Source organism: Pseudorasbora parva, chromosome 21, assembly GCF_024679245.1.
Source record: "Pseudorasbora parva isolate DD20220531a chromosome 21, ASM2467924v1, whole genome shotgun sequence".
In the NCBI taxonomy this organism is placed as follows: Eukaryota; Metazoa; Chordata; class Actinopteri; order Cypriniformes; family Gobionidae; genus Pseudorasbora; species Pseudorasbora parva.
In genome coordinates this window covers 32,112,689-32,130,701 of record NC_090192.1, presented here as the reverse complement: position 1 = coordinate 32,130,701, position 18,013 = coordinate 32,112,689, and the positions used below count along the sequence as shown (strand labels likewise).

The 18,013-nt window shown below is 38.1% G+C and overlaps 2 protein-coding genes across 5 annotated transcripts in view; both read left to right on the top strand.

Annotated features, from left to right (window-relative positions):
- The window catches only part of rnf213b (ring finger protein 213b), a 35,016-nt gene extending 33,539 nt beyond the window's left edge, over nt 1–1,477 (top strand). The window contains 1 exon segment of the mRNA XM_067430434.1: nt 740–1,477. Within this exon segment, the coding sequence (XP_067286535.1) occupies nt 740–884 (145 nt within the window). The 3' untranslated portion in view covers nt 885–1,477.
- Nucleotides 1,478–1,814: 337 nt separating this feature from the next.
- Nucleotides 1,815–18,013, top strand: part of cep131 (centrosomal protein 131) — a 32,576-nt gene continuing 16,377 nt past the window's right edge. For 2 of the 4 annotated variants that reach the window (XR_010900322.1, XM_067430444.1), the window contains exons 1-19: nt 1,815–1,952; nt 2,619–2,813; nt 3,335–3,429; nt 5,548–5,659; nt 5,823–5,950; nt 8,000–8,104; nt 8,265–8,441; nt 8,563–8,680; nt 8,796–8,912; nt 9,007–9,160; nt 9,328–9,425; nt 9,517–9,696; nt 10,160–10,351; nt 10,449–10,586; nt 10,749–10,874; nt 11,621–11,737; nt 12,191–12,220; nt 13,932–14,034; nt 15,462–15,663. Coding sequence is in view for 3 of the 4 variants with exons in the window: in XM_067430444.1 (XP_067286545.1) it covers nt 2,625–2,813; nt 3,335–3,429; nt 5,548–5,659; nt 5,823–5,950; nt 8,000–8,104; nt 8,265–8,441; nt 8,563–8,680; nt 8,796–8,912; nt 9,007–9,160; nt 9,328–9,425; nt 9,517–9,696; nt 10,160–10,351; nt 10,449–10,586; nt 10,749–10,874; nt 11,621–11,737; nt 12,191–12,220; nt 13,932–14,034; nt 15,462–15,663 (2,381 nt within the window). In the remaining variant the exon portion in view is untranslated. The remainder of the gene's footprint in view (nt 1,953–2,618; nt 2,814–3,334; nt 3,430–5,547; nt 5,660–5,822; nt 5,951–7,999; nt 8,105–8,264; nt 8,442–8,562; nt 8,681–8,795; nt 8,913–9,006; nt 9,161–9,327; nt 9,426–9,516; nt 9,697–10,159; nt 10,352–10,448; nt 10,587–10,748; nt 10,875–11,620; nt 11,738–12,190; nt 12,221–13,931; nt 14,035–15,461; nt 15,664–18,013) is intronic. The other 2 variants (XM_067430445.1, XM_067430446.1) reach the window with 2 other exon arrangements.

The window sequence follows — 18,013 nt, the reverse complement described above, 5'->3', positions numbered from 1 at the left end:
AGCCTTCTGGGCTCACCATTTGTGAAAATGGGGTTTGATGAGGCAAACTGGCCACAAAAGGCAAACTGCTCACAAAAATGGCCTGACCATTTTTCACATAATGCTAGACTATTAGCAGACATGTAAATTTCATAAGTACAGTCAGCGTTTCATTATCGCACTTTTTTTTTGTTATATGAAACCACGAGTTATACAACAAAACTTATACAAAAATATACTGCAATCAAGTATTTTGAAGAGCTAAATAGTAAATCATTTTAAAACTGAATAACACTGAACTATATAACTTTTGATATATGGCTTGTGATTGAATTTCTTACACTTTAATGTCATTGTTCAGGGTAATTATTGTCAAAATGAAAAGTCAAGAAATGTTCTGGCATCCAACACATAAAAAGATCCTAGAGCATTTAGTACCAAGTCCTACAACAAAAAGAGACATAAGGGTATTTTAAGTTTTACCCAGAACGGGCACTTTCAATCACAACAATGCATACCTCCCAGACCTAGTCATTCCCTGAAGACCTATGGGCTTTTAAACCCAAAAGAGGCACACTTTGACCCCTCCAGGCTCCCATCTGTCAGTATGCCCTGTTCTGGTCACCTACTGAGCAGGCAGCTGGTCGGAAAGAAAAGGAATGCGTGTGTCGAGAACAATAAGATCCAAAGCTAACTGTTGACCCTAAGCCACACCACTGAACACCCTTCCTCCTTTCTCTTTCTGTGTTCCACCACATAGCATCAGGTCCACCATGGAATCACATTTGGAGAAGAAGAACATCACTTCTTTTCCTGGTCTAGACAGTCTTCCAGAGGAAATTACTTTGGCTAAAGCAGCAGACATCTGGAGGCTTGCAGTGGACTTCAAACGTGGAAATGAATGAGCCAAACCAAAATGAATAATATGTGAAAAGATCTGGGCCCTGTTGCATAAAACAGCCATTATGTTAAGACCGTGTCTTGAGATCTAGTATGAGCCACTAGTAGTTAGTCAAGGGGCATTCAGTCTTAATTTTTGTCTTAAAGGGGGGAAAAATGATGTTGTAAGACTAGTCTTAACAGTTTATGCAATCGGCCCCTGGACTACTTTTGTTGATTTTGTTGTCAGATTGTAATTTCTGTTGTATAAGACTCATTCCAATTACCTAAATGTTGTCTTTTTTTTAAACTGTTTATTCAGTTGATTAAAAATGATCTGTGTTTACTCGGTTAGGACTTCAAACATGACTTTATAATGTTAATCACTTAATTTTTTAAAGATTTGTGTAGACCAATAATTAATTGATCAATATTGTATTGGTCAGACATGTACACATTCCATTTATTTTTCTTCATTCTACTTTTGTTGTTAATCAGGGTCAAATAAAGTTGTATTACTGATGTACAGTGCATATACATTGTGACAAATTTTATTTGTATTCAAAAGATACAGAAACGTATCTAATTGTTTTAGAAAATAAACAGTTTAAAACCCTAACGGGGGCATTTTAGTGTCTGGTCAATTTATTTTATAATTATAAAATACAACGTTCAATAAATAAATATATTTGCCAAACTTAGAAATATTTATCAGCTTAATTAGTGTGTCACATTTAAAACCTTACTCGAAGTCACCAAAGTAAATTATTTATCTCATTAGCTCAAATTGACACCACATCTGCCGCCTGTGCAGCACGCCTACCAACCTTGGCTTGTCGGTACGCCTCTTTCAGCCATCAAGTCCCAAATACATATCAAAACAGCCAATCAGATCATCGAAATGCTCGGCACTCCACCAATCAAAACTCTTAATGGGCGGAGCTCTGTATGTTTTCTGGTTGCCAATGAGAAGATGTTGCGCTGTGGAGTTGGAGACAGATGAGAAATCACTGTCAGACGCTCCAAACGGGAATAACGACGCTCTCATTTGAATACAGACAGTTTATTCGTCTGATGTAGACGATTTAGAAGAGGTAAGCAGTACATTGACCGTCTAATTCTACTGTTTTCGTCGTGTTTATCATGTGAAGCTAGCAAGAAAGACAGTTTCGCCATAGCTGAACCAATGCAATCCTGTGATAGTTTACAGTAACTATTCAGTCAAACGTTTTTGTTTATATGTTTGCATGTTTCTCAGAGGCAGTGTATTGTGTGTTGACCTTCATCAGGTTTGAGCTGATACCGGAGGCCTTTGGTTTTAAATGTCCTTGTTTTTTGTGTGTTTAAACTAAAGACGTTCGTTATAACTCCTGGGTTGTCATATTGAGGTCTTTGTCAACAATGACTGGAAATCTTTTTATATATGATGTGTTGGTGCTTTGAATCTGTTACCATAGAGACAGACCTATGGATGGCTTGTGAGGTTCAACAGCATCTTTTACACTATTAGTGTTGACATAAAATAGTATTATATTCCATGATCTACAGAATCAAACTGTCATGGAAAACCTGGCAATATAAAGGAAACTGATATTGAGATGTCCATGGATGTCTCTAGTTATGCTTGGCTCTCAAAATATTAAATCAGTGTAAATACAATAATTCTATTAAAATGGTGATTTGATAATCACATTGAAAAAGTCATAAGTCAGACATTGTCTTGATACTATCCTGACCGAATCCTTTCCTTTGCTCATCAGTTTAAGATGCATACAACTCGCAGTCCATCCGCGTCCATCCAGACTGGAGCAGCAGGAGACGTACTGGACCTCAGCCTGACCGGCTCTCAGCTCTCAATGGGCCGCAGACCCAGCAGTGCTTCACCTGGAAAACACTTTTCTCGATCCATATCGGTGTCTGTGGCAAGTGATGGCCGGGGGAAGCGAAACACTTTGGTGAGTCTGTTTGGCTGCAAGACTCATCTGATCAATACAATACTGATCAACAATATAGTAGGTGTCCCTCTTTTTGTAAGAGGAATTACATAAAACCTTGATGGTCATTATCATGTATACACACATCACTTCGAAATGTATTGTAACATGTTTTCATATTCACTATTGAGAGAACCATTAAATTAAAGCATAAAATTGGACTCTGAGTCACCATCACTTCACTTTTGTTATAAAGGCAACTTTTCTGTCATGCATGTTTGTTTTTGCCATTTATTAAGATTTGGACAAATATATATAAGGATATTTCATATCACCATTCTTTCTTTGTTTAATGTACAGTAATAGTTCACCTAAAATGCAGTTTGGACATCAATAACATCAAATATCATTGGTTATCTAGAAACCAAATGGCGAGATGTAAAAACTGCTCCTTTAAAGTGAGAGATGCTCAATTTTAAACCTGTTCTTATCCTGCAGCAGGCCTAGTGTTATAACTGTTTTGCACCTCTTGTTGTTGGCAGACTGACGTTGGATTGGGAAGCTCACGGGCAATTAAGAACCTGCGTCGGTCCAACAGCACCACACAGGTGAACCAGCAGGCCAACACAAGCCCCAGGTACAGAACCATCTGTCATCCCTTTGCATACCATTTGACTCTTCTGGTGCTGGTGCTGGAAAGAAAAACAAAAACAAATCGGGTTTGGGGTTGTTTTTGATGTTATTATTTTCCTAACAATGAAGCAATTCTCATTACCGTAGTGCAAAAGAAAATTGCACAAAAAAGATATTGCACAAAACAATTCTTGTATATTAAGTTGTATAGTATATCATATGTTGTACTTTCTGTAGTTTACACTGTTACTTTACAAAATGCAGTGTTTGTTTACTATAATATAAAAACCCTACATTGACGACAATGTAATGGGGGAAAATAATATAAAATGACCTTTTTAAATGTAAATAATTAGATTATTATAACTAATAAATTATTAATATAATATTTTTATTGATGTATTAAAATGTTTGTTTATAATACAGTTATTACAATTAGATTTTCACAATGGTAATGAGAATACTGTTGCAATGCAAAAACAATAAATCTTGTTTCTCTACAAATCTTTACAATTGGTCTATATGAAACACATTCAGATGGATTTCTTTTGATGTTGAAAATGAAATATGAAAATGTTGTGCGAGATTCACACATCAACACGTGCCAGCTGTCCTATTCAGACCTTGAGAATGGATAATCCCTAAGGGACATGAGTGAGAGGTTAGCTACAACTTATTCAACATGTATGATTTTCTAAAGCAATGATGGCATGTTTGTGCACGTACATGTCTAGTGCGTATGCCTGCATGCACTCACTTCACCCAAGCTGTGGTATGCCTGGTTGATTACCTTCTAGACATGGAGGTTGGGGGTCTATTCCCTTAAAGCAGCAACAGCTGGGGGTTGAGTGAATTTGGTTTTCCCCAGACAATAGCTATTGTGGCCTGGTGGCTGCAGCACTAGACAAGCAAGAGGGGGCTGGGTTCAGCTTTGTCAAGTAGGGGACCCGGGGTCTCCGGTTTCACTCGAATGAGGACGCAGTGAAAGGAGAAGTGTGCATGCTGAAATTCTTTTGTCCGGCAGCTGCCAGTCCTTCCCTCCCCTCCCAATGTATCCTGGGATGCCACAGAGGGGTTTAAATGAAGGAACGACCGAATACTCCTTCCCCCTTCCTTCTGGTGTTTAATCACTATCATTCCGTGACCTGTCTTCCCTCTGAATCGCTTAAAAAGGGGAAACGTGGAGGAATGTTGTTCCTTGAATTGCTGGACCAGCTGACGCTTTGCACTCCTTACACCCCCAAAACACTCACATATGCATACTGAAGTTGCTAGCACAGATGCCGGTGGGTCAGACATAGGGGTGAACATCATGTGAAACATTTGATGCAAATGTTAAGGGATGCGATTGCCATATGCTTATGGACATCTGCCCCTTTAAAATCCGCCTCTGCTGTAGCATTCCTCTGCTGGGAGCCCAGTGCAGCTGTTGACACCTCCAAAAAAAGGATTTTTTTTTTTTTTATATGCTCGTCTGATATGTTCAGCCTAAATAGTCTGGTTGGTTTTACTAGAGATGAATCTCAGGTCATGCACTAAATTTGCCTCTATTTTTGATACACACACACACACACACACACACACACACACACACACACACACACACACACACACACACACACACACACACACACACACACACACACACACACGTTTTAAACCATGTATACTACAGTTTAAAAGTTTGGGGTCAGTATGAATTAAATGAATACTATTATTCAGCAAGGATGCAGTAAAATTGATTAAAAGTGTGATCAAAAGATTCTTTTGAACATTATATTCATCAAAGGATCCTAAAAAATGTATCATAAAAATATTAAGCTGTTTTCAACATTCATAAAAAGAAGAAATATTTTTTCAGGCCCGGATCAGCATATTAGATTTCAGAAGGGATCACGTGACACTTGAGTAATGGCAATTACATTTTAAGATTTATTAAAATAGAAAACAGTTCTTTTAAATTCTGAGACTATTTCACAATATTACTGTTCTTAACTGTACTTTTGTTCAAATACATTCAGCATTGGTGTCTATAAGATAATATATGTGTTTGGTGTGTAATTCTCTGACCTTTCTGTCTTTCCTTCCTTCCTTGTCTTTCTCTCTCTGTATCTGATTGCAGTGAAGGCCACACAGAAGACTTCCTGGCTCTGTTCAACAGCAGCTCTGATGGACGTAGAAAACTGGCCGGCCTCTCCAAGACGTCCAAAGACCGTACCACTTGGAACATACTGGTACTGTCCAACTCATCCTCTACTTTATTATGTATCATGTCATTGCGATTGTCAGATCTTATTAAAAATTTTGTACGGGTAACTGGCCTTTTTGATTGTTATGCCAGGAAAGTAATTTAACAAATGGTAAGCTTAAAAGTGTTGTGGTCTGTCTTGCTTTCAGGATGATCAGCCAAGAGTATTCCCTGTGCCTAGCAGCTCTCACAGTACCTGCAGTATGGATTCTCCTACAGGGCTGAAGAAGAGGGAATCTGGTGTCTCTCTGGCTGCCAACTTCACTGCCAACAACAGGTGGGAGGCCATTTTCTCCTACAGCTTAAACACAGTCCTAATAGTAAGCATTTAAACTCTCTTGCTGCCATGACAACAGTGTCACTGACAATGGATTCATACTTTTTTGTGCTTGTCAATCAAAGCATGATCATGCCCTAGGGAGAAGAGGGCTAGGATTTCAACCAAATATACACTGGAGAAAAAAAGTGCATGGATTGTGCATGTGATGTTTAGTTCACATTTCTATAGAGAGAAGTATAATTTTTTTTTCATATTGTTCCTAATTCCTAATATGGAAAAAGGCATCCAGCTATCGCTGTAGCTGAATAAAAAAAAGATAGAAACACTAAAACATGCAATAAATACAACTGACAATATATGCTTTATCCGGGAAGAATAAAGTGTAATTCTAATGCAGTGCTAATTGACATAGCATTAATTACAGAATAGAATACTACAGAATAATATATTGTCTGCCTCGTTCTGTGATAAAAAGCCACTCATTTGAGATCCCAAATGGAAGTTTTTTATAATACACTTGAATGACGTTAAGAAGTGAGTTTGGGTAAAAAATGGTATGTTTTGCTTTTCAAATGCACATCATAAGTGATTCAAACTTAGTGCCTGCAGAGCTAGAGCAGCATTTACTGAGCCGATTGAGCTGCGCTAATCTTAGTGCTGCGCTTCACAAAAACGCATACTGCGCCATATATTTATTTAATTAAAAATATATTTTTATTTCATAATCGCACTAAGCAAAAAGCATTTTATATTCATTTTATATTCACCCTAGTTTAACCTGTTATTAATTAAATAAATGCAGCCTTCTTGAGCATAAGAGACTTTCAAAAATACTTTCAATATACACAGATGAGTCAAAACATTATGACCATCTGCCTAACATGCTGTTGGTCCTCCTCATGCTGCCAAAAAGCACCGACCCACCGAGGCATTGACTCCACCCCTGAAGTTGTCATGTGGTATCTGGCACCAAACATTAGCTGCAGGTCCTTCAAGTTGCGAGGTAGAGCCGCTGTGGATCGAACTTGTGAGTCCAGCACATCCCACAGATGTTCACAAAGATTGAGATCTAGAAAATTTGAAGGCCAGGACAACACGCTGCTTTTTTATCATATTCCTCAATCCTGAACAACGTGTGCAGTGTGGCAGGGTGCATTATCCTGCTGAAAGATGCCACTTCCACCAGGGAATACCATTGTCATGAAGGGTTGTACCCGCTTTGCAACAAAGTTTAGGTAGGTGGCACATGTCAAAGTGAATGGCCGGACCCGGGGGTTTTCAGGAGAACATTGTCCAGAGCGTCACACTCCCCCCACTGGCTTGTCATCATCCTACAGTGCATCTTTCCCAGGTAAATGGCGCACATGTACATGGCTGCCAATGTTATGTAAAGGAAATCAGGACTCATCTGACCAGGCAACCTTTTTGCGCTGCTCTAAGGCCCAGTTCATGTGCACATTGTAGATGCTTTTGATGGTGGACATGGGCCATCATAGGCCATCTGATCTGTGGCTATGCAGCCCCATACACCGCAGAGTGTGATGCACTGTGTGTTGTGACACATTCCCTCCATAACCATCATTAAAATTGTGTGTGACTTATGCTACAGTAGACCTTCTATTGGCTTGGACTAGATGGGATAGCCTTTGTTGATGAGTCATAGCGCCAAGCACCCTGTCGCCGGTTTGTGATTTGTCCCTCCTCGGACCACTGTTGGTAAATTCTCACCACTGCTGACTGGGAGCAACAATTGTTGTTTCAGAGATACTCAGAGACATAACAATTTGGCTCTTGTCAAAATCGCTCAGATCGCTTTATCCCTGCCTATTTCTCCTGCCCCCAAGATGTTGATTACGAGAACCGATTGTTTGCTAACCAACTTATCTACCCAAACCTTAATATGTGGCTTTGTTAGGAGATGATCAATATTCACCTCACCTGTGACTGGTCCTAATGTTTTGGCTCATCCCATGTATATTAATATAATTAATTATTATATTATGCAAAAATGTTTTTAAATATTTATGATGTCTGTGTGACTTTCAGGAGCAATAAAGCAGCTGTGGGTAACTCAGTGACCACCATCCTCCATAACAACCACTCAGAGAAGCCCCTCACTCCCAAGAGCTCCAATCAGAAACCATCCTTCAAGTAGGTTCATTATGACTGTTGAATGATTGCACAGCTTTGTGAACTATTCTTAGACTGAAGTCCTTTTAAAAAGGCTCTTTGCTTGAGTATGCCGCTTCTAGGCTTAAACATTCACTGTAAAAACAAAACTGTACAGTTTTCTCCCTTTCTGTTTTAACAGTAACATAATCAAAGCCACCGTAAATGATGATTCGACCCTAGATGTGAGTGGTTCTCTTACTAAGTCTCAGAAGAATTTCTCTTCTGCGTCATCGAGCTCCAACAACAACGCCCCCCGTAGTCCCCGAAGCCCAGGTCAGCCACGCAGACGAGAGGTGACTGAGGAGGAGGCCGAAAGGTCAGTAGTGTTTTCCAGCCCTCACATCATCTTCGTACAAATGTTTCATTGGCCTATTAATAATTTAACTGTTCAAACTGCCTTTTATACATGGTTAAATGGTTATAAACTTTTTTTACAGGTATATTCAGCAGGTGAACCATGCTGCTATTATCATCCAGCGTTGGTTTCGTCGCCATGCCAATAGAAAGCGAGCCAATGAGAGTACAATCAAACGCATCCTTGCATCCAAAAAGAAGGTAATGAGGATAATACCTTGAATTAAAATGATATTATATTATAATAAAAACCTGATAGCACATGTACATCACTGAGATGTCTATTTGATGTCTGCATTTTGTGTATGTTTCCTAGGAGAGAGAGCAGAGAGCAGAGGAGGAAAAAACCATTGAGTCACTGAAGAAGAAGGAAGATGATCGAAAACGCATCAGGGAGGAGAAAGCTCGTCTGGCTCGGCTTACCGCCATACAGGTACAGTGTAGTTTGCACTGCTATTGTAATTTGTGTTGGCTAAGTCATTGTTTTCTGACGTATTATTGCATCATTTGTGCATTGTCCAAAACAGGAGCTTCAGCAGAAAAGAGCCCAACGTGCAGCAGAGGTACAACAGATCGCAGAGGAGGAGGTAGAGACACTAAGACAAGCTGGGAAAGTGGGCCGTAAAAAACTTGCCAAGAGTTCACCCACTTCTCCCACTGACATCAAGGCTAAGAACACAGGTGTGCACTACTCATGGTCTCTGATCAAACTCAATTTCCTGTACCCTATTCTGAATTTTTTTTACTTTTTGAGTATATTTCATAAAAATAATGGGGTCACAAAGGTCACCCCATTAGTCACATAAATCAATTTTAGGTTGTCATAACGTTTGCCATTTATTCTTCAGATTCTAATGTAAATGTGGTGCCTGATCTGGGTGATATGATGAGTTTGAGGGCCACGTCACCTGCTGGTTCTTTGAGCAGAGGATCTCAGCGTTCTCAGGTAACCACTTGCAACAAACTTGCCATTATTTCATCAGCTGTGAAGAAAAATGAAAGTGTTGTTTGCTCATCAATTCACTTCATGCCCTAAGGAGATCCTCCAGAGGTCTGTGAGTATGGAAGACCAGCGGCAGGGGGCGCCATCGAGCAGAGCGCAATCAAAAACCACTCTGAATGATCTGCTAGATACACTGAAGCTTTTAGAAGAGGAGCCAGAGAGACTGTCAGAGCCCAAGAGCTACAGGAAGGACAAGTATGCATGGATTGACAAGGTGAATGACACTTTCTTATCTTCACTTCTATATATACACTTCTACCGTTCAAACATTTGGGGTGGTAAAATTAGTTTTTAATGTTTTTACCAAGGCTAAATTTATTTGATTAAAAATATCGGCATCACATGATTCTTCAGAAATCATTCTAATATGCTGATTTGCTGCTCAAAAACATGTATTAATATTATTCTTATTGATGTTGGAATCGATTAATATTTTTCTTGAAACTGTGATACATGTTTAAAGGATTCTTTGATGAATATAAAGTTCAAAATGACAGCATTTGATTGAAATTGAAATCTAAATGGCTATAAATGGCTTTACTGTCATCTGATCAATTTAATGTATCCTTAATGAATACAATGTAATATTGTTAAATAAACTGACCACAAACTTTTGAAAAGTGGTGTAAATTACCTTTTTTATGACTGGCTAACCTTCACATACATTTTCTTCTTAGGATGGAGACTCCAACTCCCTGACGACTGATAACGTGGAGCGGCACAGGCAGCTGAGTCAGACTCCAGCCCTTCCAGATGGGGGCGCTCTTCTTTCAGAAGCCAAACTGCAGAGCATTATGAGCTTCCTGGATGAGATGGAGAAGTCCGAGCAGGAGAGACCACGCTCGGTCACCTCTGGATCACATAGAGAGGTAAACATTTGAACCAACTAAATGAAGTTACGTTTTATGTTATATCAGCACTGAATTGTGTGTGTGTGTGTGTGTGTGTGTGTGTGTGTGTGTGTAGGTGGTGTTGTCAGAGGATGATCTAGCAGTTGTGGAACAAGCCTCAGCCACAGCTGCTGAGGTCACCGGCTCTATGATGAGACTCAAACTGGAGCTAGATGAGAAAAAACGCACCGTCAATATGCTACAAACAGCGCTGGTAAAAAAAACAAACAAACACATATATTATCATATGTATGTTTCAGAATTCTCTGCATAACCGCAGATGACATTTACATATATTTATGTGCAATATGCAACAGATGGACTGAACAGTGCTGCCTGAGGCTAATTTATAAATGTGAATGATGTGTGTCTTTAGGCCCAGCAGAGGGAGCTGACGATCCGGCATGTGAAGGAGACAGAGAAAGAGCTCAATCATACGTTCCAGTTACAGAAACAGCAGTATGAAGCTACGATACAGAGGCACTTGACGTTTATAGACCAGGTATTAATCTCAAGCATAGTGACACCAGACATTTAAAGACAAGAAAATAGTCTCTATATACTGTATATTCTATTCAGATCATCAGCGAGTGAATCTCTGATCTTGAGTGAGTGAAGGCAGGCCTAATTTGCATAATCATAGAACCGCATATAATAAATTAGGCAAAGGTGTAGTGTTTTCAAGTAAAAAACATTTAAATATGTAATTTTGGTGATTTAAAAATTAGTTTTATGGAATAAAATGATGGACTACAGGGGGATTTTAAAATAGCGTGGATATGCAGAACATTTTTGCATAAATGTAGTCCTTTAAAAAATATTGATGGGTTATTAAAAAAATCTATTTCTATGCAATTACAAAATGTACTAATGGTCATAAGGATCTTTTTTTTTTTTTTTTTTTTATGAAATCACATGACAAGATCAGAGCCATTAAAAAATTATGAAAAAAGCACCAGTTTCCACAAAAATATTAAGCACACAACTGTTCCACATTGATAATAATAAGAAATGTTTCTTAAACAGCAAATCAGCATATTATAATGATTTGTGAAGGATCATGTTACAGGAAAGATTTTAAAATGTGTTAAAAAAAAATAGTTGATTTTAAATTGTAATATTTCTGTTTTATATAATATCACTGTATTTTTAATCAAATAAAATCAATTAACGTGACCTATTGTGACATTTTAGTATTACTGCTAGATGAGGTGTTATTAATTCTGTATTAATGTCTCTTACTCTCAGCTGATTGACGATAAAAAGGCCCTGAGTGAAAAGTGTGAGGAAGTAGTAGGAGAACTCAAGCAGGTGGACCAGAAGTACACCAAGAAGATCGCTCAGATGCAGGAGCAACATGAGCTGGTGAGTCGAGTTTTAATAAATGTCTTGAGATTTTGGTGCAGGGATCCTATCATGGACCTGCTGCAGAGGAGGTGCCTCAGGGTCTGCGCAGGGTTTGCATCAACTTTGGCCACAAGGGGGCAATCGATCTTAAAATGTCTGTTTTTTTGTCGATCTTGGGAGTGGCTCAGTCATAAGTGTGCTGGTTTCTAAAAAAATAAAATAATAATAATAATAATAATAAACAAGTGTGCTGGTTTCTACATTTCCTACTTTCACAGGGGGTTGTGGTTTCCTCTGCTGCTGTATGGTATAGCTGTATTACTTAAAACAGTCTTGATTATGTTTGTAACAACTTATTCACACCATCAACTGCATGTTCGCTTGCTGCGTTGCTTTTGCCACTGCTAACTGTTTCTCTTTCTGCATTTTTTTTGTGCATTTCTCTCTTTCTGTCCTTCCGTCTGCTTGTAGGTGTGGCAAATTCTGGGTCCCATGTGCGAGGTAACTCTTTCTTTTTTAACCCCCCCATCACTCCATTGTTCTGTCATTTTCCATTCTTTTATTCTTCTCTCAATGCTGACTTGCAGACAGCTTCACTTTGCTTCAAGCCATTAACCTTGCTTGCTTTTTTGTTTTTACATTTCAAGGAACCAGTTGTTCTTGTAAGGCAGCAAAAAAAAAAGGTTATTTTTCAGTCTTTGATTTTGCATTAAAAAAAGGCTACATTTGAGCTGCTTTGCTGTTGTAATAACGCATCACTGCACAGTGCAAGTGGCTAAATATAAATGGTCAGATATTTACAGAATAAGACCTTGTTTCAGTTCTGTATTCTGTGACATCATCATTTAAAATGTAACAATGCTGAACATTTCATCAGTGTATTTTGCCGTTCCCATTGCTTTGGCACTCGCTATATTGATTTGCATTCAACCTGGAAACAAAATACAGAACAAGCCAAACAGAAGGGAAAAAAAACAATAAAATAAGATTTAATGTCGTCTGTACATTTAACGATTCTGCCTGAATTAATTCCAGAAGTGTATTACTTTTATTCTCATGTTCCATTATTCATTATTCTGTTCCATTATTTGCGCTAGTCAATCCTCAACAACATGGAAAGATGCACAGAACAAATTATAACAGTATAACAACTGTAACATGAGGGGCCAGTTGTATAAAAAACAGCCATTATCTTAAGACTGTGTCTGAGAAATAGTTTGACCAACTAGCAGTTAGTTAAGGGGTAATCTTTCTAATTTAAATCGGATTCAAATTAGGCTAATCTAAATGACTTTATGAAGTTATAACTCCTCTTGAAGAGAACATTTAGATTAGTTTAAGCAGTTTATGCAAACAGCTGATGGTTGAATTTGATACATAAACCTATTTAGTGACTTCACTTACCAGTATTTAGTTTCTTTTTAGATGAAGCACAGTAAATGAGAACATCCCCATAGATATAATTTTAGTTCCCATTTAATAAATGACTATTCTGCATTAGCAATTACTCACCGACTGTCATGCTGTTCCAAACCTGGACAAGTTTATTTTTTTCCCCGCATGGACCACAAAAGAAGACAAACAAATCAGTCATCAATACTTCTCTCATGAACCTTTATAAATGCACCAAGGAGGGCTAAAATGGATGTCAGGTTTTTCTGTGTATGACAATATATGTTTAGATCTACACCACTGTTCAAAAGTTTGTGGTCAGTAAGAATTTTTTTTTAATGAAAACTATTATTTAGCAAGAATACATTAAATTTAAAACATTTACATAAAATTCACAGTTTCAAATAAAACCTGGGCTGGATTTAGAAAAATATTCTACTTAAGAAAAGTTAGGAAGTGCAAATCGTGTTTTTTCTTTTTTAAAAGGTAACAAGTTGACAGGCTTTGGTGTTATCTGATTAAAAATCGAGTATTGCTGAGGACTGGATAAATGAAAAACACTTCAAAGCCCATCTTTTTTGCTGCCTGCAAATTACTGTAGCTATCGTAATAAGCTTGCAGACTATTTTACTTTTGACATGACTGGCTTGCCAGGAGTTAATCGCTCAGTGTTATGTTTTTAATGTGCTGTGTCGAGAAAAAAATAGTTATTTTAAAAGAGCCTGTCTCAAGATGTAGCAGTGTTTCCTATTCATTTGTAGTCATTCTAGTGCTGGTGATGTGTTTAATCATCCTTCTATCCTTCGGTTCCTCCACACAGGAGATTAAGAAGCTAAAAGAGTTAATGAGTGCCACAGAAAAGATCCGCCGTGAGAAATGGATCGATGAGAAGACTAAAAAGATCAAGGAGATCACTGTAAAAGGTCAGCAGAGTTCAACAACAAGTGTCTGTCTGTACCAGTGCCACATGACCACATCCTTCAACAGTATCCATTTCATTCTAGTCTGCATGTTTCTGCCAAAATGTGTCACAGGTTTATGATTTGTCTCTGTACCCTAAAGCAGGGATGGAAATTAGCACTGCCACCAGCCAAAAGCGGTGGCATAGCCGCTTCACCTACCGGCCACCGTGGCGGGTAAATAAAAATAGCATACTGTTTCGCCTCTTTGTAAACTTTTTTTTTTCAATACATGCGAGTGCTGCCAGTCACCAGGGTGTAAAACCAGAAGACACGAATGAGAAGTCACGTGCACTGCTGTCTCTGTACACTCATCCGAAAGTGCACACACGTCTCACAGCGTGCAAATATTGAGTTCTCTTTCAAGTCTTGTGCTTGAACGGACAAACAAACAAGAAGTATGTCAACATGTCCATCTTGTTAAGTATCCTAGCAGACATCCTGTCTATATATTGCTTAAGTGAACTGTATACAGTCAAGAAAGACGACGCATATCCCTACATTAGGTCTTAAAGGGGCAGTAGCCTTTACTGCTTTGTGTAATGTCAAACAAAAGATAAGGACATCACTCACTGCTCTTGATTGAATAGCTTTTGTAAGTTAAATAATGATTACTATTCAATTTAAACAGTTAAATATGCAGTTAATTTACATTTGATTACATTATTCAGTTTCTGTACCTTTTTGTAGGCCTGTACATTATTATTTAATGTACACATGAGTGAGGTCAAGTTAAACATTTTGGTTTTAATTTTATTTTATACTGTGCATTGTTGCAATGTGCTAAATAAATATTTGCATAATTTGTAATTGATTTATTATTTGAAACTTTAATAATTAATTTATGCAATTGCAATGCCATGATTTTTATTCAAGTTACACAGTCATAGCATTAGCCGTAAATGCAATGCTACTAATAATTGACTTCATTTCGTTCAGTGTTTCGTTTTTTGTTTGCATTTTTTGGTTTCAGCCAATAATTTTGATTTTGATGCATTCCTACTGACATTGTTCTGCTCGGTATGTCGTCAACACTCTTCTGAAGAAGCTAAAACGAATAGTTTTATTGTTGGGACCTACAACCTAAAACTGGAAGCCATAAAATACCAGGAATTTTTGTCTGGTGGGCAAAAAAGTTAATTTCCATCCCTACCTTAAAGACATGAATAAAATGACTGATAGATGCCACACCTGTGAAAAGTGTATTTACGTCCTATGTGGCATTGTCAAATTGCGTAACCTCAATTTAAAGACTGAACAAACTGGCTTACTGTAATAATGAGAGCATATCAAGTCCAACCACATACTGTATCATTTTTCTGACACTTGTTTTATTTTGAATATATTCAGTATGGTGGTATATATATTATTTAGGTACATATTTGTTCCAGGTCTGGAGCCAGAGATTCAAAAGCTGATCTCCAAACACAAGCAGGAGCTGAAGAAACTGAGAGTTCTTCACGAGGCAGAGCTGCTTCAGGCAGATGAGAGGGCAGCTCAACGCTATGTCAGGCAGAGCGAGGAGTTACGGCAGCAGTTGGAGCGAGAACGAGATGAACAGTGCCAGAGAGAGAGAGAACTGGCTAAGCAAAGGTACACACTCTCACATGTGTCCAGAGCACATCTGTTTATAAGGGATCAAACCAGTGACAAAGATGGGTAGCCAAGATGATGTGTTCACAGATGTTTGAAAACGCACTCAAACTCTAAAAAAAAGTGAGGCCTGGAAAGCGTGACAGAGGAAACTGGCTAGACATGAGCTCAAAGCTAAATACAGCTTTTGAACACACGCACACACATGGCTATAAGAATAAAGACTTTAGAGTCTTCTGTTTTTGTATAAAGCTAATTATAATTATTTCAGACTAACCCTGCTGTACTATGAAATTGTAGTTTACTTTCCTGTGTTGATATATTTCCTGTTGAAAAAGGATGTTGAAGTAGGACCAATCGAAGGTCTTCTCTTCTTCTTTTTTAAATAACCTATAACCTTTGATGTTAATCTGTGAACCATTATTTACTACAAAGTTGAAAAAAAATTTTTACACATAAACTTCTGTGAGACAGTCCTCATGCAGCCCTTTCCTTACAACAGTTTGTAACACATCTATCAAGCTCCATAAAAGATATAAAAATACAATAAAAGCACCATAAACTTGTCCCTGTTGATGCTGAAGCCACATGATCGCTTTGTGTAAAGATCAGACAATACAATTTTGAATAGCCTTTAAAAGTTTGGGGTTGGTAAGATCAGCCAGGCTTCATTTATTTGATAAAAAAAAAAATGTAAAACATTAATGTTGTGAAATAATTTTTCAATTTAAAAAAATAATTTCATTAAAAAGTGGACATCCACAAACTTGACCTCCACCTAAAGAAATATAAGTTTTGAACAGTGTTGTAAGTAGTCATTCACTGTACATTTTCTTGCCTGTATTTACATCCAGAATTCCAAATTGGCAATTCATGATAAAGGTACAGTATTGTTCAAAATAATAGAAGTACAATGTGACTAACCAGAATAATCAAGGTTTTTAGTACATTTTTTATTGCTACGTGGCAAACAAGTTACCAGTAGGTTCAGTAGATTCTCAGAAAACAAACAAGACCCAGCATTCATGATATGCACGCTCTTAAGGCTGTGCAATTAGTTGAAAGGGGTGTGTTCAAAAAAATAGCAGTGTCTAACTTTGACTGTACAAACTCAAAACTATTTTGTACAAACATTTTTTTTTCTGGGATTTAGCAATCCTGTGAATCACTAAACTAATATTTAGTTGTATGACCACAGTTTTTTAAAACTGCTTGACATCTGTGTGGCATGAAGTCAACCAACTTGTGGCACCTCTCAGCTGTTATTCCACTCCATGATTCTTTAACAACATTCCACAATTCATTCACATTTCTTGGTTTTGCTTCAGAAACAGCATTTTTGATATCACCCCACAAGTTCTCAATTGGATTAAGGTCTGGAGATTGGGCTGGCCACTCCATAACATTAATTTTGTTGGTTTGGAACCAAGACTTTGCCCGTTTACTAGTGTGTTTTGGGTCATTGTCTTGTTGAAACAACCATTTCAAGGGCATGTCCTCTTCAGCATAGGGCAACATGACCTCTTCAAGTATTTTAACATATGCAAACTGATCCATGATCCCTGGTATGCGATAAATAGGCCCAACACCATAGTAGGAGAAACATGCCCATATCATGATGCTTGCACCTCCATGCTTCACTGTCTTCACTGTGTACTGTGGCTTGAATTCAGAGTTTGGGGGTCGTCTCACAAACTGCCTGTGGCCCTTGGACCCAAAAAGAACAATTTTACTCTCATCAGTCCACAAAATGTTCCTCCATTTCTCTTTAGGCCAGTTGATGTGTTCTTTGGCAAATTGTAACCTCTTCTGCACATGCCTTTTTTTAACAGAGGGACTTTGCGGGGGATTCTTGAAAATAGATTAGCTTCACACAGACGTCTTCTAACTGTCACAGTACTTACAGGTAACTCCAGACTGTCTTTGATCATCCTGGAGGTGATCATTGGCTGAGCCTTTGCCATTCTGGTTATTCTTCTATCCATTTTGATGGTTGTCTTCCGTTTTCTTCCACGTCTCTCTGGTTTTGCTCTCCATTTTAAGGCATTGGAGATCATTTTAGCTGAACAGCCTATCATTTTTTGCACCTCTTTATAGGTTTTCCCCTCTCTAATCAACTTTTTAATCAAAGTACGCTGTTCTTCTGAACAATGTCTTGAACGACCCATTTTCCTCAGTTTTCAAATGCATGTTCAACAAGTGTTGGCTTCATCCTTAAATAGGGGCCACCTGATTCACACCTGTTTCTTCACAAAATTGATGACCTCAGTGATTGAATGCCACACTGCTATTTTTTTGAACACACCCCTTTCAACTAATTCAACTAATTGCCCAATTGCACAGCCTTAAG